We start from the raw sequence: 24,571 nt of genomic DNA on the forward strand, positions 1-24,571 counted from the left end.
TGTGTCTCGTATCCACATATTTCTTTCTAGTACGGAGGTGAGTGGGCAGGATCGTCGACTTTTGGCCAATCCGAAAACGGCGCGCGTGGCTTGAACCATGGCCGCGGTGGGCTTTTGTGGAGCGCCGACCGGGCTAATGTTTCAGATCCGGCCGTTTGACTTGTTGGGAAAGGAGCGGCCCGGTCGGCCCGGACAGGGGTCCCGCGTTGGGATCGGGATCGGGATTGGGATCTCGGAGGCCGGGGAATTTGGATCTCGGGTAGATGTTCTTTTCTTTTCTTCTTCCTCCGTGCTCACATACTAGGTAAGATAAATACCTTATTCTTGGTACATGTTTTATACCTACACTTTCCCCTTCGCTTAGGCCTGTGCTTCTACCGCATGGCCATTCCCATTGGCTGCCTCTTTCTCCACCGGTTCTGCAACGTACGGCGGTTCTTCCTGGTAGACATCATACTTATATTTGCTGCCTGTATGATCGCTTCTCAGACGTGCCTGCCCCGGCCCATAAACCTTCTCTCGGGCCGTCAGCCCCTCCTGCGTCTTCTGTGGGTAGATTCCACGTCTGCGCAGCTCCGGAACCAGCAAATCCACCACGTCCTCGAATGTCCCTGGCGTCGTCACATAACCGAGATTGAAGCCGTCGACGTCGGCCTCGGCGACCCAACGCTCGAGCTCGTCGGCCACGGTTGAGGGCGATCCAACAGACACGGGGCCTAGGCCCCCTATCGATGCTACCTCTGCTACAACTTCGGGAGTCCATTTTGGTACATTCTTGCTGGTCGTCGTGAACGCGTTCAGCGTAGAGGTCACTTTATGGGCTTCTAGCGAATCGTCCTTTGTGATCTCCTTGCCCAGTGGCAATTTTGAGATATCGATTCCGGTCCAGCCACTGAAGAGGACGAGACCCCCGATGGTCGATGCATATTTCTTTACCTCTGCCAGTTTCTCCTGAGCTTCCTCGTCGGTACGGCCGAGGATGGGAGTAAAGGTGCAGAAGAACTTGAGGGAGGCAGGATCACGACCTTCTTCCTTGGCGAGACGGCGGATGTTAGCTATTTTGGGGGCGAGGACCGAGGGAGCATGCCCGGTGACGAAGATTGCTTCAGCATGCTTGGATGCAAAGGCAGATCCGGCCCTGAATTGGTCTTAATGACTTGCTGGATAGTGGATATGCGAGAGACTTACGGTGAGGTGCCAGCTTGGAAGAGGAAGGGGGTCCGTTGTGGGGACGGGTCAACAATGTGTCTCGATTCTAAGTTGAAATATTTGCCGTGGTGGTTAATCTGTCGCACTTTATCAGGGTCGATATAAGCATCGTTTGCAACGTCCTTGATTATTGCATCGTCGCTCCACGAGCCTTCCCACAGCTTGTAGAGGACACGTAGGTACTCATCCGCCTGTTTGTATCTCTCGTCATGCTCTATAGGAGTATCGATTCCGATGGCCTTGAACGCTGTTTTCTTCCATGAAGTGACAATGTTCCTGTCCGGGAATTAGCTTTGGGCTTAACTTACGGAGTAAGAGCAGCATTTGGGAATCATAGGTCACGCGAACTGTATGGCTTAACATACCATCCAATTCGCCCCCCGGTGAGATGATCTAGAGTAGAGAAACGTTTCGCCAGCAGGAATGGCGGCTCGAAGGTTGTGCTGGCTGTAATGCCGAAGGAGAGGTTTTTTGTCACTACTGACATCAGTTGATGAATACAGAATTATATACGAGAGGCATTACCGGCGGCCATTGCACTAATTGGCTTCACAGGCATGTCAATACTCCGTAATTATTCTATCAAGTGTTTGAGCGTCTATCAAAACTCACAATGGTAGGGTCTGTCACTGGCCATTGCGCCGCCCTCCGGATGCAATTGTCCAGGCTCCCCTCGTATGTATCATACCCGCCATATGTGTCTGCGAGGAAGAGTGTGTTGATGTCCCCTCGTTCCAGGATCTTTGCAAGGTCGATCCAATACTGCAGATCCCGCTTGTAGGCCGAGCGGTCCTTTGGATTCTGTCGGGAACATCAGCCTTTCGTATCTCTAGAGCTGGACTGCGTCGCGCAGCAATACCTTCCATTGCCCGGGGCTCAAATGGCCTACGGTAGACATGTCGAAAGCATTCAACAGAATCTGCTTTTTCGCATGGCCATTCTGTGCCGCAGCCGCATTGGGTGCTTTTTGGTCGGCCGTGCCATTGCTGGAGCTTCGCAGACGCTTCGCTGGCGACGAGCGCGCATCCTCGGTGCTGGAGCTGTTTCTTTTGCTGGTTCGAGGCATTGGTACGGTAATAAATGCTTAATGACTGGAGGTTGAGAATTGAGGATAGGAAGGGGACAGCTTCAATTTCAGTGCTCTCCATGAGTCCCTCGCGGGATTCTGGACCCCTCAGTCGCACGCCATCAACCCCCCCATGGCAACATTCCGCTCAGCAGCGCCATGCCGCAATTCCTGGGGTTCTAGAAACGGATCTCATTCTCCCCTGTCGCTGCCTCCGGATAAGCATCGTGCACTAGGAGTAAGGTTAGATATCTGTGGATAGCAGGCGTGTTTGACCGCGGCGTTTCCTTTCTCCGTTTCCCGCTTCGCGGTTGTCTTGTTTTTGGCCATTTTATCTCCGGTTGACTTCCCTCGCTTGCCTTTGACTTCATGTGTTTTATTTTATTTATTTATTTGTCTATACTAGGTCCCCTTCTCGCATCTGTACTGTACTCTATATTTCATTTTCGTTTTCCTTTTCCCTTATCTTTGCCCGTGTCTCACCCCAACTTTGCGAGTGCTAGGGTCAGTCGTCCGCCATTGCGTGCTTACCACGGGGTTATTACGCACAGCCAAGGGAACATGGCATCATACGGAGCTTTGCACAATTCCCCCATACCGGTCGTAGCAGCGTCGGCTATGCGAGAATATGGCCACCAGTAAGTTATGGGGAGAAAATCTTTTCCCAAGCCAATCCTTCAATCTTCATGATGGCGCCCCATTTTTGCTTTCAAGGTAAGTACTTGGCTTGCTCTGGGCTTCCCCTCCGCGGGCTGTTGCCGCGTGGTCGTGGATTTGACAGGTGTGGATCGTCGAGTCCATTTTCCATATAAGTTCCAAGTACATCCAAGCTTGCGGACGGTGGTGCTCGAATCGACATTGATGTTCACAAAATGAAATTCTTCTCCCGTTCACCTTCAGCCTCGCCCGAGACTGTGGCGGTAGAGCCTGGAAAAGCCGATGAAATACCTGCAAAGGTCCAGGGAGTGGATTCTGTGGCTACACCAGACAGCTTGCACAGCGATGCGGCAGCTGACCGTGTAGCCTTTCTCTCCTCCTTCAGCCCAGAAGAGGACAAGGCTATCATGCGGAAAGTTGACAGGAGATTTCTGTGGCTTATCGGGATGATGTACATCATTAAGAACGTAAGCAGTCAAGGCACTGCGGTTTCTATGTGCAGAGATGCTAATAATCAAGTAGATCGACTATTCAAATGCAGCCAGCGTCAAAGTCCTACAATTGGGCAAGCCTTCGAATATCTTGGTCCAGCTTAATATGACAGCTGATCAGTACAACTGGGTCCAGTCAATCTACTTTGTTCGTATAATTGATATCCCCCTCTTGTCTCTTGACCTCTCGCTCACACCCTTCAGATTAGCTACATCGTTTTCGAAGTTCCCAGCAACCTCTTGCTAAAGAAGGTCTCACCGCGAAACTGGCAATTCCGCATCATTTTCTCCTGGGGGGCAGTCCTAGCCTGTCATGCAGCAGTCAAGAACAGGCAAGGTCTATATGCCGCCCGATTCTTCCTTGGGTTGATGGAGGCAGGGATGTTCCCCGGAATAGCGGCTCAGCTGTGCAGTTGGTACCGCAGTGACGAGATGGGCAAGCCAATCATGTGGATGTTCGGCTTCCAGAACTGTTCCGGGATTGTGGGTTCCCTTCTCGCATATGGCATCTCCTACATGGACGGGATGCGCGGCATGAGTGCTTGGCAATGGGTGTATCTCCTGGAGGGCGTTGCCACCATGGTATTCTCCATCGTCGTATTCTTCGTGCTTCCTGATTACCCAAAATCACCACGTTCAAACTCATGGCTCACGCCGAGAGAGCAAGAGTATCTGGAGGCAAGACTTTCAGAGAATGCACCGAGGACTGAGGATGCAGCATTTAGTAAGAGCGAGATCATTGCCTCCCTACGCAATCCACGGACCTATTCTTTCATGCTGTCGCAACTTCTCCTCAACCTCGGTGGATATGGTTTGAGTTGGCAATTACCTACCGTGACGACCAGTCTCGGATTCGCGGGCCTTCCAAGGAACCAGCTGCTCAACATCCCCCCTTCTGCAGCATCTGTGCTTGCAATTATCTTCGCGGGATGGTTCTTGGACCGCGCATACATGACACGCCCTGCGTTCATCATGTGGATCTGCGCCGGCGCTTTGGCTTTCTTTATTGTCCTTGCTGCTACGACGGAGAAGTATGCTGTGTACGTAGCTTGCGTTCTGGGCACCATGTTCTACTCCGTCTACTTTATCCCTTTCTGGGCCTGTAAGTCTTTCCCCGATAGCGACTCCTTCCTTACCTTAGTTGGAACAACAAGACTAACACGGCAACGCAGGGCGTTCCTCATCACTTACGGGCACCACGGGCACAGCATTCACACTAGCCTTCCAATCCTGTGTTGGACAGGTCGGTGGTGCCGTTGGACCACAGATGTTCAAATCGCGTTACGCCTACAACGGGTACAAACTACCTTTTGGTATTTGTGCAGGTGCCATTGGGTTTGGCTGGCTTGCTAACGTTTGGACATGGTGGCTTACGCGCAACATCGAATATGATGTAATGAGGATCAGGAGACTTAGGATCAAGGCCGAGAAAAATGGAAGACTGTTTGCGGAGGATGATGTCAAAGTATTTGAGGAAAGGGAATTCTACGGGAAGGGTTTAGTCAAGAAATCAGATATAGAAACAGCGGTGTAGGGCCGTAGTGTCTGGGGTGGTAAATAGAACAAAAGCATGTAATACACTGTCTAATATATTATAGAGATATGCACCTGCTGTGGTGCTACCTATCTTGAATGCTCTAATACTTTACACCAAATAATAGTAAGGAATGTAGAGGATTCGGGCAAGACAATAGAATGTAGCAAGTCTTCTTCAGCACTGGATGGCGATGGCGATGGTCACTGCACTGCTCTGTCACAAAAGTTCCAAATATAGGATAGATGCAAATGCTCTGATTGCAAAGCATCTACTCTCAGTCACCTATATTCTCATATTTGAATCATGTACCTTCTCCCCCCTCCCAATACAAGTTCTCCTGTACGAAACGACATCATTTAACCACCTGCGTAGTAACCGTAACACCCTTATTAGTCACATCGTTCTCGTCACTCACTTCCTCCTCAGACCCAGCCACTTCCTCCTGGCTCCGTTGGCCAGACTCGAACTTCCTCTCCAGCGCGCGAGCGTACGGCCTCACAACCAGGTACGTAACCAACACCAACACGAAGGAATTCACCGCACAGAATGTATAGCCTTTGAGGAAGCGGGGGCCCTCAACCGTAGGGAACACCAGCACGCTCGTCCATGCCGTCGTACTCTGGGCTATCAAATTCATGATCACGAGGATGATGGAGCGCTCCGCCGTGTTGTGCCGCAGCATGTCGTTGGTCCAGCCGTAGAGAACGCTGCTCTGGGCCACCGGCGTATAGGAACTGTTGAATGCGAACCATTTGGCGGCTTCGGGAACGTTCCACACAGCGAGGATAACCATGGCGATGAAATTCCACGTGTTGGCGAAGGCAATGGCCCCGCTGGGACCCCAGAGGAGGTCGGAGCTGAAGTTGACAAAGAGGACATAGAATATACCAAGCGCCGGGGCGGTGGTCCCCAGCTGGTTTATTCTAGGGGCTGAGAAGCGCTTGAGGCTTTTGAGCCAGAGGAGGTAGGCGCCAGAAGATGAGGATGAGGCGTTCCAGAATAGTATATCCCAAAATGTCAGTATGTATATTCGCCAATCGGTTGCTATGTTTCGCAAGAGTCGCCATTTGCTTTGTCTCACTTCGTTTTTGGTGTCTGCTTTCGTCTCTTCGAGACGTTTGACAGCTAGAGCCAAGTCCTTATCCGAAAGGAAGAGCTTGTTTGGTTTTGCTGGTGTTCCTGGCCAGACGAATACCCCAGCAATGGCAACTGGAATTGTAATCAGGGCATTGATAATGAATGTCCATCTACAAGGGTTTTAGAAAACACGCGTATCATTGACTGGGTTTGCTTACCTCCAACCTGCCAAGCCCCTTACACCATCAAGATGGGCGGAGGCTCCGCTTTGAACCAGACCCGCTGTCAGAGTTCCTAGCATTTGACCGACGTAGAATATACCACCCCGGCGGCCAATCTCATCGCCTCTATACCAAGCACCCAATACGAAATGCACTCCTGGGAAGAATGCAGCCTGGGGGATCGGTGAGCAAGGACGAAATCAGGCCTTGACTGTATCACCTACCTCGAAAATGCCAACAAAAAAACGATAAGCCATAAGCTCCCCATAACCCTGGGCGCGATATTGCAAAAGCGTAAAGAGACCCCATCCAGCCTCAAGAGCAGGAATGGTATAGTTCATTGGGAACATTGGGAAGAGGAATGTAAAGGGAAGCTGACCGATAACAGCCCCTGCCGTGTACATGGCGTTAAGGTTGACAAGTTGGTTTGAATTGAAGCCCAAATTTTCTTTGAGACCAGATACATAGGCATTGTCTATGAGTGTGTAAGACCAATGAAGTTACATGGAGCGTTGGGGTTTCTGGGAACAGATGGCATAGCATAAACAAGCACTTACTCAGATTTGACTGGTCGATGTACTTTATCCAGTAAGCAACGACAGCATATGGGACAATAAGAAGATCGAGTTTAATAATGAGCTTCCGCTCCTCGGGGGTATCATCTTTGGCATACCAGTGCCAAGGGGCCCGTCCTTGACGTTTGGCGTGCATGGTGAAAGAGTTTGAGGTACAAGGACCAGATGCCACAAAAACAATACACAATGGGAGAGAATGAAATATATACTTAAGTCCTGAGAAGACCCCGCTCCCCCAAGATAGGCGTTCCTGATGCGCGTGGGATTACGGCCGCGCCAGGAAATCTCCCAACTTCCAAGGCCCAAGAGTCCAAGACAAAAGCAACATGGGTCAAAACGTGCCGCGGAGCTACCACGACAACTACCCGTAGAGCCACCTGCATATTGACCTGGTAAGCATATGAAGGAAAGCAAATCTGCCAGCATGCCCAGTAGTAGTGAGGAGGCTACGCATGGACATGGAAGGCCAGCACGTGACCCACAGCCTTGGCGCACATCGGACGTCCTCATTGAGCCCTGCACTGACACCATCGCGCGGGACGCATCGGGGGCCCACCGTATCCATCATACCATAGCGATAGGATGGGGTAGCACTGCAGAGGACAGGCCCAAGCTGGGCCTATCCCAGTTGGACGACTTTGGGACATTTCCGGAGATGACACAATCCAAGCGAGTTTGACGTTTGTGCTGGAGGACCCCCGCCGCCCATTTACTACGGCGCTGTCAGATTATTAATGGTCCGCATTCTAGACAATAAAAGCACCGTGGTGATAACGTCTGAGATACCGGGAATAATAAGAACAAGAGGGGTCGGTGGCCTGGCCAGCTTCGGAGACGCCTTGTTGCTTTCGCATCCGTTGACCTCGAAAAATTAAAATCTTAGAAATAATGGCTGACGAAAAGGCAAGGGCGAGGCTGGAAAGCCTGTCACAACACCTGACAAGCAATGGTGGGGAAAAGACTGCGAGGCCAAAGTTCGAGCTCGAGGATCATCCTGTTGACTCTGTCCGGACATTGCGGGTATGGAGATCCGCTTCGTCCTGCCAGAGAGCGTGTCCTCCAACTGATCTTGAGTCTTGCAGGTAGCAGTGATTGGAGCTGGTATTTCTGGCATCACGGCTGGCATCCTTCTACCGGCCAAGGTACCCGGAATAGAGTTGACAATCTACGAGAAGAACAGTGATGTTGTACGTCTTCATCACCAACATAATCCAAGAGAATATCCCTGATACTTGAATAGGGCGGAACGTGGCTTGAGAATATATGTAAGCATGTCCTGCCTCTTTAACACAGGGGAGTCTGACCGGAAATAGATCCCGGTGTACGATGCGATGTCCCAGCAAACGTGTACCAGAGCACTTTCGCTCCCGAAACGCAATGGACAGAGGAATTTGCCCAAGGTCATGAGATCCGGGCATATTGGCAGAAGGTAGCAGCGAAGTACGATGTGTACCGTTATATAAAGTTCAGCAATAAGATCCAACATGCCCAGTGGCACCCGGGAGATGCCCAATGGGTGCTGCAGGTCACAGACCTGACTAGCCAGGAAACTGTGGTGGAGAAGTTCGACATCCTGATCACAGCAATCGGACGCTTCAATGCCTGGAAGCTGCCCGATTATCCGGGGATTGATGAGTATCAAGGCCACCTAAGGCATTCCTCGAACTGGGATCCAAATTTCGACCCCAGGGGCAAAACTGTTGCAGTTATTGGCAATGGCGCGAGCGGCATTCAAGTCGTCCCTGAGCTTCAGAAAGTTGTCAAGCACCTCGACCATTACGCTCGCTCAAAGACGTGGATTGCCGGCTCAGTTGGTGGGCACGACAGGAAAGCAGAGCCGATGTACTTCAGTCCAGAGCAACTGAAGGAGTTTAGAGATCCAGAGAAGTATTTGAAGTACCGCAAAACACTCGAGGAAACTTACTGGAGGCGCTTTGCAGCTTTGTTCAAGAATTCGAAGGAGAATTTGGCCGCGCGGGAGGAATTTAAGACAATAATGGCAAAGCGGTTGACAGATAAGCCTGAGCTGCTTGATAGCCTCGTTCCGGACTTTTCACCGCACTGCCGCAGGTTGACACCTGGCCCCGGGTATCTCGAAGCTTTGAGCAAAGAGAACGTCAGCTTCATCCAGACTCCCATCAAGCGATTTACCAAAGATGGGATTGAGACTGTAGATGGGGTCCACCGTCCCGTGGACGCCGTGATCTGTTCAACTGGCGCCAACGTTGACTATGCTGTCCCTTTCCCCATCGTCTCTGGGGACGTGAATCTTGCTTTGGCATGGAAACCAGACGGCAAGTTTGGCTTTCCTTATTCATACCTTGGAATTGCGACGCCTGGATTTCCAAACCTACTTTTCATACACGGGCCTAACGCCTCTGGCCATTCTGGGACTCTTCCGCATAGCGTGGAGAACCAGGTCACATATATAGCGCGTGTATTGCGGAAGGTTAGCGGCGAAGGGTATGTCCCATTTCATATCCCGTTGAAAAGGCGTACTAAATCTTTGATTTTAGGATCCGGACGATTGTGCCTTCGAAGGAGGCGGCAGATGACTTTGTTGAGTACTGTGATGCATTCTTTCCCAAGACAGTGCTTAGTGAAGGGTGTAGCTCTTGGACCAATGGTATGTTATCCAGCAGTTTGACTCAACTGATTGTAGGCTAACATCCTGTTTCTTTAAGGAGGTCGACCAGGAGGACGGATCAACGGCCACTGGCCTGGAAGTGCGGCGCACGTCAATTTCATACGCCGCTCTCCGCGCTGGGAAGATTTCGAGTACGAGCTGCGGCCAGAAAATACAAGTAAAAATCGGTTTGCGTACTGGGGGAACGGCTGGACGAAGAAGGAGCTTGACCCTGACTCGGATCTGACTCCATATTTGAAAGCTCCAGAGAGGGTGGACTTGAGGGATTGGCATGAAAGTTGGTGGGATCTATAGATAATAGACTATCTATCCTAGCTCGATGAGAAGGATAGGCATCACGAATTTCTGGATTTGATAGCACAATCTAGGCGGTGGGTGGAGATCGTGATACCCAATTTCGCTGGTGTCCGTTCGAGACAGTCCACGTTTGTTTCTGAGACCATTAGCACCAGTCGTTTCATATCTTTCGCGGCTACTATAATCAGTGGGCCTGACGCCAGAATGTACTCACCATGTTTATTGTCCAGCATTGTCCAGTCCGTCAAACGGTTTGGGTTGAGGTAGATGTCAGAAGAAACAGAAGAGACTACATTATGGTCGATAAGTTTGGGCTCTAGCTAAATGTCCGCTGGTTGAGGTAGTACCTAAATGCCTGCTACTGGGAAGGGGCCGATGTATAAGGTATGGTACCTTAGCTACAGCCTACATGTACCTTAGCCACCTACCAACCTACCCTACCCCGCTAACAGCCCTACGTATAGACACTAGAGAAGCCATCCCCTCCTAAAGGATATATCATTCTTTTCTCTACCTAACCATATAGTCCCGCTTCCAATTTGTCGTAAGTCTAGTTCTTTCGATACCATCCATCCCCCATACTTCAAGATTCACCTCAATGTGCTCGAGAAGCGGCAATCTCTCTGAAGAGGCATCAAAAACTTCATACATTTTCAGGAGATGTGTAGTCATGTCCATTTCGGTTTGCGTTTGCAGCGTTTTGTTCTGCCAGAAGCTCATTGACACGTGCAATTTCTGATCCCTCCCGGTCGTCACGTAGATAATAGCGGGGTCTCCTTCGGAATCGAGATTTAGAGTAGCCTCACTGTTATATAGATTCTGCCAGAAGCTCTCTGATACGTCTAGTTTCTGATCCCTCGTCACGTAGATAATAGCAGGGTCTGCTTTAAGATCGTGATTCAAAGTAGCCTCGCTGTTATGCAGATTAGCATAGAAAGCTACTGTAATGTATCCTTAGAACAGTGAAATCAAACTACTCACATACTTATAGGTGCTGCACCAGGATCAGACCAGTATGCATGCTTTACAGGTTTGTTATCATGAACACATAGGTCCATGACTAGGCGCTGAATCCTGTTGCCAAAGAACCGAAACACTATTCCGACGAGGTGCTCTGCCGATCTAAACAGCCCGGCATTAACAGTTAATGTTGTCGGCTGAGCAAATACACGCTCAAGGGTCTCTGCGCCAGGTAGCCAGTGTGAACTCCTTAGCACGACAGGCTCGGCACCTTTCTCAGGCGGTTTGAGTGACCACAGAGTGCTTGTATCGTACTCGAATCGCACATGTGGCGCTAGTAGCCGGCAGAACTCGGCGACGTTCATACGCGTCTCGTGGCAGACAGAGGAGATAGGAAAGCAGTCGACAAGGGATTCGAATTCGTCCTCCTCGAAACGCAGTTTTAGTCCGTTGTAGGGGTCCCGGAGGTAGACATACAAAGCTAAAGGTAGTCTGTCTTTTCCTGGTAGGCAACTAACAATTGCCTGGCGCCGCCGTTCGGCCCAAGAACTAATAAACCAACGCGGGAGTCGATCCGCGACATCCTGGATATAGGACGTGATGGCAATCTTCCAGATTCTGTTCCTTAGCTCAGGGGCGAGCTCTGGAAATTGATGAAATGCGGTTAGCGACATGGTTACCTAGATGGAGTCTGTGAAGTGCGAAAGATGAGAGTTCGGAGACCGAGGTTCTGTGACTAGGTATACGATGCTGTAGGGTTGATGAATAAGATGGCGGCCTGCCGCATAGGATACGCTGTGGAGGCGACGATGAACAGTTCAGTTGCGCGGGGTAATGGTGTGGTGGGGGATATGATTAGTGTTGAGTTAGCAGAGAGTGGCTTCTTTGCTAGAATTAAAAGATCGTAGTGGTGGTTCAAATATACCTTAGGTAATCATCAATCTCGCTTAAGTAGTGTCGACTTATCGTCTTAAGCAAGGAGGATTACAACCGATCACTCTAATCAGAACCACACCCCCACACTACCTAGGTAGGATAGATACAAATGCTCTGATTACAAAGTATCTACTCTTAGTCACCTATATTCTTATATTTAAATTATGTACCTTCTTACCCTCTTAATACAAGTTTCCCTATATAATACAGAATTATATCTAACTACTTGTATAACACCCTTATTAGTTACGTCGTTTACGTTACTTACTAACTCCTTAGACCTAGTTACTTTCTCCTTACTTTAGTGTCTATTCGAGACAGTCTACGTCTGTTTCTAAGACTATTAGTACTAGTCGTTTTATATCTTTCGCGGCTACTATAATCAGTAGGCCTACTGCCAGATTGTAGACCTAAAGGTGAGAAATGCTTGCTTTCTTATTTGAAACCGTTGTATTTATGATCAGCTATTTTGGCGAATTAGTGTACGCCACGCCGGTTATAAAAGACAGCAAACATTAAACCACTGCAGAAAAGCTACGGCGACCAGAAGATGTTGATTGTCGGTGGGTAGGGAGGGTAGCAAATCTTTTCTCAGTATTTAGAAGGCCGCAAATATTATGGTCCAAAGTGCATTTGTCGTAGAGAAAAGTAGGCAGCACAAATCCTCCCTTTAAGCCCACCAGTTTAGAAAACGTCTTTCCGCCTGCAATAGTTGTTGTTTCCCCTGCTGAAAGCCATGTTTGAAAGTTTTGAAATACTAGGGCTTTAACAGTCTTGTCTGTCGGCTTGCCCAAACATACGACACTACCTGAGTGTCCAGTAACACTGCGGTCGTAGTTGTCCAGGTCCTGTTTTAAGGATTTTGTCGTGGCAGCGGCAACGGTTTTCGGATCTGGGACAACGCGCCAAAGCAGTGCAACGGATTGGCTTAAAGTGTCTCGGTCCCAAGAGTACTGGGTACCTTCGGCCGCTACCTCTTTCGTATGATTCTGAAGCAGATTCCTTGTTCCCTCATCTAGGACCTCCCCGTGAATCGTGTCGCGTTCTGAGTAGGCCACAGTGGAGGTAATAAACAAGGGCTTGCCCTCCAAAGCTTCGGTAACCCTAGCCCACCCATCGACTTTGGGCAGCCCGGCTGGGGAGTCGACCCTGGGCAGCTGGTCCTCTTTGCGGTCTGAAGCCGCAGAGATAAACGACAGGTCATGAGAATAGCCAGCCGGGTACGGATTGCAATTGCTGGGCGAATCGAACGTGGCGGATATCGTTCCTAGAAGCTTGGCATTGCCACAAAGCCACACCTTCTTCCCCAGTGAAGTGTTTGATGTTGGCGTTTGCTGGGGGCCCACGTACGGTAGAGAAAATCTGGTGCGCGATACCGTTTGAAATCTCGTCAGTGCATCTTTGATCGTCCACAGGTAGTCCACAGTGCGTCCGACAAAACCGGCAACACCTGGGCAGCGAACAAATCCGTGCGTTACCGTCGTAATAGCAGGGCTGTTATCAGGCAAAATGACTCTTAATCCTATGCAGGATGTTGATTTCGGCGAAATTGGATCTGCTATGATAGACTGGCCAACCTCGATACTTGTCTGGGAAGGCTGGCAGTCCATGATGTCGAAGTAAACTTGTATCCCCGCGGCCTTATAGGAGACGTATTCTTTCAAGTCCGAATTCATGGCTTGTCTTGTAGGGTAGAGAACTTGAATGACACCGCTTAGGAGGACTCTTGCGCCGCATGCCCGAGGATACATCAAGCGAAACCGATCCAGGTCTTCGTTGCTGAGAAGGCGACGTGGATTGATGGAGTGGTGAAACAGGTCGCGACGCGCCCATCCTCCGGGGATCAGGACCCCGATGGGATAGTTTTCAAAGGTTGGCATGGAATGAATGGGGAGACCTCCAACACGTGTGTACGGAATGGGTTCCGTGGCATCAAAAACAACCCATGCGCGCGAATCGTCAGGCCGGCACAGAAGTTTCACCAAGTCTCCTTCACTGCTAGAAAATGCAGGGTGGAAGGTGCGCAGAAGATCGATATTTGTCTCTGTCACCTCAGTCTCGACCAGGGCTCTCACAGCAGCAGCATGTGGTGACCCCCATTCTGTTGATTCCGTGCCTGTCCATCACCGTATTAGTATTGAAGACCATCTTGAGTGGAAGATTAGTGGATGATTGGGGACAAACACCTACGGCGGACATTCCATAGCTTCCCAGCACGGCAAAGTTCCCATCGGCTGTGATCAACTTGGTGGTCGTGGATGTCGAGGGGCTGGTACTCGGAGCTCTTTGAAAATCGCATCCGCTTCGCCATGTTGTTGGGACGCAGGGAAAAAAGGAGGCTTTCTTAGGAGACAAGCACGCTGTTGAAATGCTGGATGATTTGGATGATGGTTCGATGGAAGAGAGTTAAGGAATAGGTAGGTACGTAGGTTGGGCTCAGGATTGTCTGACGCGATCTCTGGATTGGCTGATGTAGAAGCAGATTCCTCTCTGATACGGATCCCTGTATCTCTCTTTTGTGATCGCCGCCTTTTTCTTCTTTGCTGGCATCTAGCTACGCCGGGAGACGGCTTGTGCGCTCGGAAAGGTCGCACTATTAGCCGGCGTCTTTGATGCTTCGCCCGAATACTAAAGGTGAGGTCGATCTGCAGATTGTTGGTGGATGTGGGGGGGTGACGGTGTTCGTATAGGCTTGTGGAATACCGGGCTCGAGTTGATTTGGAGATCTTGTTGAGTCGAACGATATTACTACCATGTCACGGTCATCACAGCTCACGTATCCTGCATGCAGTATATATACGCTTGGATGTGAATTGTCGTCTGAAGAGAGAAGATCTAGCTAGGTGGGGGTGGGGGCATTGAGGTAGCTACAGGGTGCGGTCGCTTAGGTAGGTCACCTGACATTAGGCGACCGCCGTAGATTTACCTTGTAAGGTAGGGCCTAAGCAAGAGCGGTGACGTGAAGAAGGCTCAGATAAGAGAGGAGAGCTTATATTAGGCGAAGGGTCACGGGATGGTGTACCTTTTTCTTCCAAAACGATCTGTCCCCGCGCCTCGCGCCGCCCCGCCGCCATAGGGTAGAAGAACAAAAGTGAGGTGTTCAGAGTCGCCAGCCTCGCCAGCCTCGCCAGCTCCCTAATGTGGAGGTGGAAAGTTGTTATGTGATTGGGCCATTACATACCTGAGAGGGCTCGGTTAGCTAAGGTACCTTCACCCCCCACACTACGCTACTACCTCGACTAGGTAATTTCTGCAGATCTCCCCTCTTCCAACATATGCAGGCCCAAAGTTTAACATACACCTTACGTACCGCTGTTTTAATTCAACTAATAAGAGTGTGAGGATTTAGGGTGTTACTGTCGCTGTCACTCTGCAGGGTGTTACTGTCGCTGTCACTCTGCAATCCTGCCGTCTTCATCCTCGAGAGCCATCATGATGCTCGCAGCCTTCAAGAAAGCTTGCGTCTACTTTTCGCAAGAGCTTGCCGAGTCTTGCGACCCTGATGTAAACATGATTGACGACCTTGGAGACTACCTCGCGGATAAAGTGATCTCTTTCCTTGATTTTCGTCAGCAATGTAAGTTTTATAGATAGTGTCAAATAATTAAGGTTATATCACAGTATAAAGGGAGGGATATAACAGGCAAATTCAAGTGTTTTTTAGTAGCGTAACAAGTAGATTAAATTAAACTAAATTAAATAGAATAGAGAGTAGTCCCTTACTCTATATACTTAAAAAAGGAGGTTACTATTTATATATATAGGCGCTATATCCGCTATAAACAGGGTATATAGGTACTTAAGTACCTAAATCCTAATAACACTATAAACTATTAAAAACAGGGTATAAGGGATCGATCCTTATATATTAATTAAGGATTAGTTAGTAATTAGGGGAACGTGTTCTATAACCCGGTAATTAATCCTACTGTTTAATATACCCCCTTAGGGATCAAGCTAATTCTAGACTTAACTAGAGAGCTAAGTACTAGTACGGCTCTCTCTTTAGCTCTCTTTCCTAATTAGGTAATAATAAAGCTATTCTTATACCTAAAGGTATACTAGTACTTACTAGTACGGCTCTCTCTATAAGTAAAAGGTTAAAGAATTAAGGAAAGTACGTAATAGTAGGTACTTAATTAAGAAGGGCTTAACGTTTAAGTCCTAAAGCTCCTTAAAGAAGAACCTTAAGGACTCTTAGTACTCTAAGTAGTAAGACATATTAAGTAATAGGGTCGAGTAAGTAGTAGAAATAAATAGAACTAAAGAATATAACTATAGAAACAGTTAAATCTTTAAGAATAAGGAGTAGACTTCTTAAATAAGAAATATAGTATAAAAAGTAGACTTCTTAAATAAGAAATCAAGCTTAAGATAAGAACTAGATCCTAGAACAGGTCTTACTTAATCGTTTAAGTAAGAATTACCTTTAGACTAGTGTAAAAGCTAGTCTTAAGTGTTTAGTAGTTATACAAAAGGGTTTCTTACTAAAATAGAGAGTGTTTAACTACCCTAATCTGTAGGCTAGCTATCGTTTAGGTTTAGGGTCTTAATATCTACTAGATTAAGTAATTTAATAAATTCGATATGTTTTTAGCGTAGTAAGGCCTTAGTTAACCTATCTACTAGTATGTTATAGGTTAACAGCTACTATAGACTAAGTCTTTCTTTAGTTACTTCTTAGTATAGCTAGTATTAATAGATATCTACATATTTAAGCTTAGTAACTAGGCGTAGAGTTCTTAATTATATAAGGTAGATAGTTTAGGCGTTATCTACATTAATAGTAAACTCTTTATATAATTTTAATAAGATCTTAGTAAAGAGGCGTCTTTACTAGTAAAGATCCTTAGTAGTATAAGACAGGGCTAAAAGCTTAGCCTCTATACTTAATATAGTAACTGTCTTTTGTTTAGAGGATTTCTAATTAATAAGGCCTCTAAATAAGTAAAACACATATCCTTTAGTACTCTTTTTAGTTTTTAAGTCGTTAGTATACGCTATATTACTAGTATAAGAGAACGCTTGTTCTAATCTATTACTACCTCTAAATTAGATCCTAAGAAACCAGGTTCTATAAAGGTATTAAATAACTCTTTTTATAGTACGTAGATAATTAAGAGAAGGGTTTAAAAGAAACTTAGAGAGCTTATTAGCTACTCTAATAGCGTTAGGTCTAGTAATAATAGTTATATAGAGAATTAAGCCTACTTTCCTCTAGTAGCTATAGATCTCTTAAGAAGAGGCCTAGCTAGGGTTTAGAACTAACTCTATAGTTAACATAAGTATTAAAGGAACGTTCTTCTCTTCTACTCTTAAGTAAAAGGTTAAAGTAATTAACTTAATATAAGAGTCTTGACTTAACTATATCTATCTAGTAGTTCTGTCTCTAGTTACTTAGATACTTAAGAACTACTTTAATTCTCTTATATTACGTATCTTATAAGTACTAAACAGGCTCTATTTAAAGGTTTAAAGGTATTATTAATATTCCTTTCTTACTAGAATAGTAATATTATCTATATAAAAAAAGATAATAAGGTATTTATTTATATAAAGACACTTAGCCTTTAGAACTAGATATAGGCTAAGCTTAGCTAGTGTTTTAGTAAAGTAGGTATACTATAAGAAAAGGAAATAGCGTAGCTTATAAAGAGCTTTAAGAAAGAGGAGAATATACTCTAGGTTATTAAAACCCTTAGGATATTTAATATAAATAGTCTTATCTATATTACTATTAGTAAAGGCATTTATAGCGTTAAGCTAGTAGATCTCTAGATTAAAGTAACAGGCTATTACTATTAAGTCTCTAAAAACCTATAACGCTAGAGTAGTAGCGTAGTTATCTTAGCTAGTAAGATATTAGAGATTACTCTTAACTATAAGTCTAGCCTTAAATTTATTAAAGAAGCTGTTTATATTAAATTTATATATAAATACTTACTAGACAAGGATTATATTTACTTTAGATATACTCTTAAGTATAGTCTTAAAGATCTTACGTCTTTTAAGATCCTTATACTCCTTTAACGCCGCTACTATAAACTTATCTTAATATAGATAAGTTTAAACCTCTTTCTAGTATTTAAGAGTAGGTAGAAGTTTAGTCTTATAGATCCTCTTTTTAGCGTATTCTGTTCTTACTTAAAAGGTAGTATAGAACCTACTATAGGCTTTAATTTACCTTATTTAGACAGTATAGGCTTTATGCCTGTCTTATTAATTCTGTGTTCTTATTAAAAAGATATTTACTAGATTTAAGCTAGTAGAATTAGAGCTACGCCTATAGTATTAGTTCCTTAGTTTAGGTCCTTATATTTTATTCTCTAGCTCTACCTTATTAGTAACAGTTATCTCTTAGTCTACTCTAGTTATAGCCTTATTTATATCTTTATTTATAACCTTATTAATATCTCTAGTTATAGTTTTAGATAAGTCGACGTTTAGAGAAAGATTTGTATGTATAAAAAGAGTAGTTAGAACAGGTAACGCTCTTAGTATTAAGAGAAGATTAGTAACAGGATTGTTAACAAGATTATTAGTAGAATCTACTAATAGATTAATAGTAGTTTTAGTAATAGTATTAGTTGTTATTAAAGGAGTTGTTATTGTTATTATTTAGACAGGATTTATTAAATATGTTAGTTCTATAGCTAGTAGGTTAGGTAACGTTTCTTTTATAATAGGATTAAAAGGATTGTCTTCTTCTTTAATTTACTAGTTGTATTTACTAATTACTAGTATTTTAATAGCTTTAATTACTTCTTTAGTAGTGTCTTATTTATCTTAAGGCTAATACCTTTAGGATTTATTAAATGTAACATCTCTAGCTAATATTACTTTATTTCTAGCTAGAATCTAGACCCTAAATATATTAGTAGAGTTATATCTTACTAGGTATCTAATAAAAGCTCTTAGTTCTAGCTTATTTAGGCGTACTATGTTTTTAATTAAGGCGTAGGCTTTATAGCTAAAGGCATAGAGGTAAGAGAGGTTTAGTTTAGAGTAGTAAAGATACTTATATAGTGTTTTCTAGCCTAAAGAAGTAATAAGAGATCTGTTTACTAGGTATCTAGCTGTTTTTATTAGTTTAGGCTATAGCTTTAATAGTAAGTTAGATCCTATTTTTAGTACTCTTACTCTACTAAGGAGTACTTCCTTAGATCTTTTAATTAGCCTATTTTAGGCTACTATACGTAGTACTAATTATTTAATAATAAAGCCTTTTACCTTTACCTAATTATTAAAATCCCTCTTAAGAGACGTTTCTTTATTAAGCTTAATCTAGCGGACTTTAGTATTAAAGTGTCTTTTAATTAAGGAAACAAAGTATTATATAGTAGCTAGAGAGCCTTGTTTAGTTATAAGGATATATATAAAGCTTATTCTAGTAAGATCGTTAAGAAAGTAAAGGATATATACTTCTTTAGAGTCTATTAAGTATATTTAAATAAGATCTAGGTAGATCCTTATAAATAGTTTATTTACTTACCTAATAAGAGCTCTAGATATAATCTGTTTAGTGTTTACTAGATAGTAAACCTTATATAGTAGGATTAGGTACTAATCCTTAGGTACTAACTTAACTCTTTTAGTACTAGTAGCTAGGCGTTAGATTACCTCTATATATAGGTGCCCTATCTATTTGTACTAGAGTTTAACTAACGCTTTTAATAGTGCTCTTAGTAGGTGTAAGTTAGCCGGGAAGGCCGCTAAAACAGCTGTTAATTTAATAGTTAATATAACTGTTGCTACTAGTTGTAGCTTATATTTAATTAGTTTAGGTATAAAAACAAATATAAGGACAACAGGTATAAGAACAATAATAGTAGAAATAGTTAAACTAGAAGCACTCTTAATAAAAGAAGGTTCTTAAATAGTTAGGAAGGCAGATCTAGTAGTAGTACTATTATATTCTAATACCTATTAGTTAAACCTAACTAGAGTATAACAAAAGGTATTGTTTTAATAGGTAAAGTAGTTTTCTTTTATATCCTAGTAGACTCCTTTCTTAATTATCTTACGTAAGGATACTACACTAGTATAGAAGAAGGGGACTAGGGCTATACTCCTAAGATCTATACTAAACTAGCCTTTTAGGCCTTATAGTTAGATCCTAACATCTCTAAAAGCCTTAATTTAGATATAGTCTTTACTAGTAATAAGTACGCTCTTTAGTAATATAGGCTAGATATTATAGAACCTTACTCGCTTATTATAAACATAAACTATTACTCTTAAGTCTAAGATAAAGCTATTCTTAAGGGGATAAGTAGGCCTAAAAGAGAGTAATTAGACTAAGTAGGCTACTAGAATTACTAGAGTTAATACTAAAATAAAGTAGCTAAAGTTAGCTTAAAAAGCTTTAGATATAGATATAGAGAAGTCTATAGTAAAAGCCTTAAAGACCTCTTCTTTCTTATCCTCTATAATTCCTTTATAGCTACTACCTTACTTCTTGCCTTTACTACCTTCTTTCTGCCTCTTAATTAACTTAATAGTAGCTTTAAGTTTACTATTAGCGTTTAATTAGTCGTTAATCTTCTTTTAGACATCTTTTCTTAGTTTCTACTAATTAAGACGTTAGGTTAGTATTAAGTAATAGTAGTTATAATAGTTATAGTAGCTACTATAGACATACTTTAGCTTGTTATTATTACTATTACTACTACTACTACCTCTTTTACTAAGTGTAGTGTCTATAGTTAAGAAGGCGCTATAGTGTCTAGATCTAGAAACTCTAATATCTCTTTAGCTCTTAAGGTTAAGTTTAAACTTATCTAATACTTCTTTAAACGTTATTACCTCTTTCTTAAGTAACTTATAGCGTACTATCTTAATAAAGTATAGATTAACTTCTTTTAAGCCGTTAATAAAGGCCTTAATTAGTCTATTACTAGATACCTCTAGTATCTTATTAACTAAATAAGCTAGGTAAGTAGACTTAAAGCGTTTTATCTAGGCTATAACTAACTGTCCCCTTTTTAGTAAGATACTAGCGTTAGTTAGATCTTATAAGAAGAGATCTTGTTTAACTTTATTAGAAGGTATAACCTTTTACTAAAGATCTACTAGGATCTTATATACTATATCCTTAGTATTAACGTATTTAACATATTCTCTCTTTACTAATCTAGTAATTAGAGAGCGTATGTCTCTAACTAATTAAGCTAGGTACTTATACTCTCTTTAGTGTTTAGAGTAATACTTTTAGTAGATACGATATTATTCTTTCTTATTGTTTATTAGTATAGTGTAAGTAACTCTTAAGCTATCTTTAGGGACTCCTTTAATATCTAAAGGATCTAAGAAGCTTAGCTCTACTAGAATAAAGAGTTTTGCTTTTATAGTGTCTAGGTTAATATATATCTAAACTCTAGTACCTAGCGCTTTAGATTTAATAACTTTTATCTAGTAATCTTATTCTTTAGATCTATTTAGAACTAGTATATTACTAGGTATATTACTAGTATTAGTTAGTAGAAGTATGTGTTAAAAGAAGAGGTAAAAAGAGAAGGTAAAGGCGACTCTTGTTACTAAAGAGTAAAGGGGTAGTTAATATACTTTTACTAGGTAGTAAGTACTACTAAAACAGTCGAAATTAGGTGTGATTCTACTATTAGTAGTAGTTTTAAACAGCTATTAGTAGAGTTTAGAACTAAGTAGTTAAAGAGATACGATAAGGAGTTAAAATAATCCTTTTTAATACTATTTAAGAGGCTCTATAATCTAAGCGCTCTAATTAGCTAAAAAGTCGTTTTATATTAGACAGGCTTAGTAATCTAAGCGCTAATTAGTCGATAAGTTAATTTATATCTAAATAACCGAATAGCTATTAAAGTAACCTAGGCTTATAACTGTTAAATAATTAAGGTTATATTATAGTATAAAGAGAGGGATATAATAAGCGAATTTAAGTGTTTTTTAGTAGCGTAACAAGTAGATTAAATTAAACTAAATTAAATAGAACAGAGAGTAGTCCCTTACTCTATATACTTAAAAAGGGAGGTTACTATTTATATATATAGGCGCCGTATCTACTATAAACAGGGTATATAGGTACCTAAGTGCCTAAATCCTAACAACACTATAAACTATTAAAAACAGGGTGTAAGGGATCGATCCTTATATATTGATCAAGGATCAGTTAGTAATTAGGGGAACGTGTTCCGTAACCCGGTAATTGATCCTGCTGTTTGACAGATGGGTCGCTTTACTCTTTGTTACATCAAGCTGACTTCTACAGTCACCACTCAAATATTTCCTACTTCCGTGGATGATTTTATACGAACAGTCTCTCCGGCATTCGATCACAAATACCTAATGGGATTTGAGGCCCGCTGTTATCATTTTGATCATATCGTCGGCAGCCTGGCCCCTCCTAGCTCCACATCGTCGTCGACCCCACGCCATGATCCAGCCCCAAACCTCTCAGATACCTTCATATGTTGCTTGGATTTCGAGTCGTGGGTTGCTGACATTTGCCAGGCCATTGCTCTCTACTGCTTTGAGACTATTACTCCAGGTAGAAAGCATACTCATAGGGCAATACCTCAGTACGATGGGCCATCAGACATGGAGCCTCTGCCCCAAGCTGGTGTTGTTGATGATGGTGGGCCTTTTAAGCAGGTGACACTAGTAGGCCCAAATCTCTCTGAAGCCTGGAATCGGCTATCGTTCACTCGAGACCTGGAGAACATGTCTCATCAATCCTCGACCTGGACTCCATCTCAGCCGGGAGGCCTCTATGTCTACCATGGGACTGCAGAGCATATTTCGACTCCAGGTTTCATATTATCTCTCGCCCATCGCCCATTTGATGGTTTGAGAGGCAAGGGCCAGCGGAACCAGATTGCTCCAGCACTCGGTCGAGGAGTCGGCAACATTCCTGTGGTCTGGACAGCGTTTAGTCCTCTCCAAGCCTTTCTTTGGGCAGTTTTCAGAGGCCAGGTTGTTGGCCATATCCCGGCCCGGATGATGCAATTCAACTCAAACAAGCCATGGCATTATGGAAACAAAACTTATGAAGGCGTCCTTGTTCTCCAATTTTCCCCGTCCCAACCAAGCCCACCTGGTTGTAGTTCATACACCATTCCTACTGGCAAAGAGGATCAGTGGACAGATATTGCAATGAGTTCTAATAATGTTGTGGCGACTATTGAATCGACCAAGATTCTCTGGGCACGGTTTACAACTATTCACAAACAGGCCAAAGGATCGGAGTGGCCAGGCTTAGTCCATGGATTTGAGCTACGAGCTTCTAGACAAAGCCTTCAACACTTCACGAAGCAACTATGGCGCACTGTCTGGTCTGGCCAAGGAATTCAGTCTTTGAATTCTTGCCATACACAATCTCTAGCTATTCGCTATATCCTTCAGCCAGACTCTCCCCCACCGCCTCTAAATGATCGAGAATCATCACGAAAAGCAAAGATCCTCACCCTGGCAAGATGGATAGGCTCTTGTCGTAGGGTTTTGATGAACACTATTACATGGCTGGTGAAAGCTTTTACAGGATAGCTATAATAATAACAGATGTCATTTCATAGGCACTTAATTCTAACTAATATATGTATAATTCGCCTCAGAAGGATCTAAACCATGCCGAGCGCTTGTATCTCGATAATGATGATGATGATGATGATATTATTAATTTACGTCCGGGGGGCGCTAGCGAAGCTAGACGCCCGTGACCTCCCGAAGGGTATAGAGACGTGCTAAGCTATAGACACATTTTATATACAGAGTACAACCTTAGAAAGCATTTTATGCGGTGATTCGCGTGTAGCTAAAGGGCTATGTAACTGTGACCTTCCCTAACAGGCGGGATAGACTACTAGAATGTTTAGAGAGGGGTGTTCCCTATAGTTACTCTTACTAAGCGTGTAGGTCGTCGGCTAGGGGCCAGATTTTAGTGCTCCTAGAAAGAGAGAAGTGTTAAGGCTAGAAGCTAACAAAAGAAAAGAAGATAGCGTGTATTACGTAATGTATAAGTAAAGAAAGATAAGGTAGGTAAAGAAAGCCAAGTGTAATGCCGCTAGGGCTATTGTTAAAAGAAACGCGTAAGACTAGAGCCTTATGCTAAAAAGAACATCCTCCGGGACTACCTTACGCTATCCTAGTAGATAGAGAAGTAAACGAGTGTAAGGCAGAGCCCGCCGCCCTATACGCCGCCCGTCTACCGGGTACAGATCCTAGAGTAGAACCCCGTGACCTCGAGGTATTTCGCGAAGTGCTTCGGAGCGCGCATCAGGCGCGCGAGGTAGCCTTTGCTCTTAGTTGAGCTTGTGGGTATTGTCGGGGGCCTGTCGGGCCATTGTCGTATCTCGATGAGCTCCACGAGAAGACCTGGAAGCACTAACCACCGCTGAGGATCCACGTCACGGCATTGCCTTGTTACATTGTATTGACGTGCCATCACGGAGTTCAGGGCTGTATCTCAGCACGCACCGCCGTGCTCTACAGTATACACTGTCCGAGTTACCTATCTAGGTACTTTTCTAGGTCACCGAGATTACGAAGGCCGGTTGAGAGACATAATGCAAATCTGAGTATTGCAAAGCTAGCGAGACCATCCCGCCTCTTCTGTCTCGTGTGGAGTGTCAGTCAATCAATCATATATGCAGTTGATGGCAGTAGACCGCAGCCGGAATAGTTAAATCCCTACCATCACCAAGGCACTCCGGTAGCATAAGCTGATGTAGCTTCGGCTTTTGTGCATTGAAGACCAGAATTGTCCCGCTCTACGTCCTGGGATAATTTTTGTTTGTCGTTACAAATGCGGCAGACTAGGCTCCTCATCCATATATAATCGGCAGTGCCACTCTTCCCCATCAACTTATGCTCCCTGGCCCGAGCGCAACGGCAAAATATGCTCGGTAGTATCAGTTATAGACAC

At 44.1% G+C, this 24,571-nt stretch overlaps 7 protein-coding genes across 7 annotated transcripts; 3 read left to right on the forward strand and 4 right to left on the reverse strand.

Annotated features, from left to right (window-relative positions):
* Nucleotides 1–64: 64 nt before the first annotated feature.
* On the reverse strand, nt 65–2,486 carry M430DRAFT_36076 (hypothetical protein). Its single transcript, XM_024866863.1, has 6 exons — nt 2,069–2,486; nt 1,822–2,010; nt 1,735–1,756; nt 1,575–1,686; nt 1,189–1,485; nt 65–1,138 (listed from the first exon to the last, which is right to left on the reverse strand). Exons 1-6 carry the CDS (start codon nt 2,273–2,275, stop codon nt 361–363), a joined length of 1,605 nt encoding a protein of 534 aa, XP_024718827.1. The 5' UTR covers nt 2,276–2,486; the 3' UTR covers nt 65–360.
* A 773-nt stretch (nt 2,487–3,259) lies between these two features.
* Nucleotides 3,260–5,031, forward strand: M430DRAFT_124497 (hypothetical protein). The gene is made up of 4 exons (XM_024861918.1): nt 3,260–3,399; nt 3,455–3,571; nt 3,628–4,525; nt 4,596–5,031. Exons 1-4 carry the CDS (start codon nt 3,340–3,342, stop codon nt 4,955–4,957), a joined length of 1,437 nt encoding a protein of 478 aa, XP_024718828.1. The 5' UTR covers nt 3,260–3,339; the 3' UTR covers nt 4,958–5,031.
* Nucleotides 5,032–5,237: 206 nt separating this feature from the next.
* M430DRAFT_60035 (hypothetical protein) lies at nt 5,238–6,969 on the reverse strand (the record flags this gene model as incomplete). The annotated part of the gene is made up of 4 exons (XM_024868836.1): nt 5,238–6,207; nt 6,256–6,431; nt 6,483–6,733; nt 6,816–6,969. The coding sequence occupies 4 exons, from the start codon at nt 6,967–6,969 to the stop codon at nt 5,313–5,315; spliced, it is 1,476 nt and encodes a 491-aa protein (XP_024718829.1). The 3' UTR covers nt 5,238–5,312.
* Nucleotides 6,970–7,565: 596 nt separating this feature from the next.
* Nucleotides 7,566–9,929, forward strand: M430DRAFT_36077 (hypothetical protein). The gene is made up of 6 exons (XM_024866864.1): nt 7,566–7,853; nt 7,916–8,020; nt 8,074–8,098; nt 8,147–9,296; nt 9,350–9,459; nt 9,518–9,929. Exons 1-6 carry the CDS (start codon nt 7,722–7,724, stop codon nt 9,772–9,774), a joined length of 1,779 nt encoding a protein of 592 aa, XP_024718830.1. The 5' UTR covers nt 7,566–7,721; the 3' UTR covers nt 9,775–9,929.
* A 132-nt stretch (nt 9,930–10,061) lies between these two features.
* M430DRAFT_60037 (hypothetical protein) lies at nt 10,062–11,590 on the reverse strand. Its single transcript, XM_024868837.1, has 2 exons — nt 10,759–11,590; nt 10,062–10,690 (listed from the first exon to the last, which is right to left on the reverse strand). Exons 1-2 carry the CDS (start codon nt 11,409–11,411, stop codon nt 10,288–10,290), a joined length of 1,056 nt encoding a protein of 351 aa, XP_024718831.1. The 5' UTR covers nt 11,412–11,590; the 3' UTR covers nt 10,062–10,287.
* Nucleotides 11,591–12,188: 598 nt separating this feature from the next.
* On the reverse strand, nt 12,189–13,984 carry M430DRAFT_29427 (hypothetical protein; the record flags this gene model as incomplete). The annotated part of the gene is made up of 2 exons (XM_024865876.1): nt 12,189–13,789; nt 13,864–13,984. The coding sequence occupies 2 exons, from the start codon at nt 13,982–13,984 to the stop codon at nt 12,189–12,191; spliced, it is 1,722 nt and encodes a 573-aa protein (XP_024718832.1).
* Nucleotides 13,985–15,105: 1,121 nt separating this feature from the next.
* On the forward strand, nt 15,106–23,224 carry M430DRAFT_43677 (hypothetical protein; the record flags this gene model as incomplete). The annotated part of the gene is made up of 2 exons (XM_024867640.1): nt 15,106–15,250; nt 21,920–23,224. The coding sequence occupies 2 exons, from the start codon at nt 15,106–15,108 to the stop codon at nt 23,191–23,193; spliced, it is 1,419 nt and encodes a 472-aa protein (XP_024718833.1). The 3' UTR covers nt 23,194–23,224.
* Between the last annotated feature and the right edge of the window lie 1,347 nt (nt 23,225–24,571).

The sequence above is a fragment of the Amorphotheca resinae genome (assembly GCF_003019875.1).
Source record: "Amorphotheca resinae ATCC 22711 unplaced genomic scaffold M430scaffold_9, whole genome shotgun sequence".
NCBI classification, from domain to species: Eukaryota; Fungi; Ascomycota; class Leotiomycetes; order Helotiales; family Amorphothecaceae; genus Amorphotheca; species Amorphotheca resinae.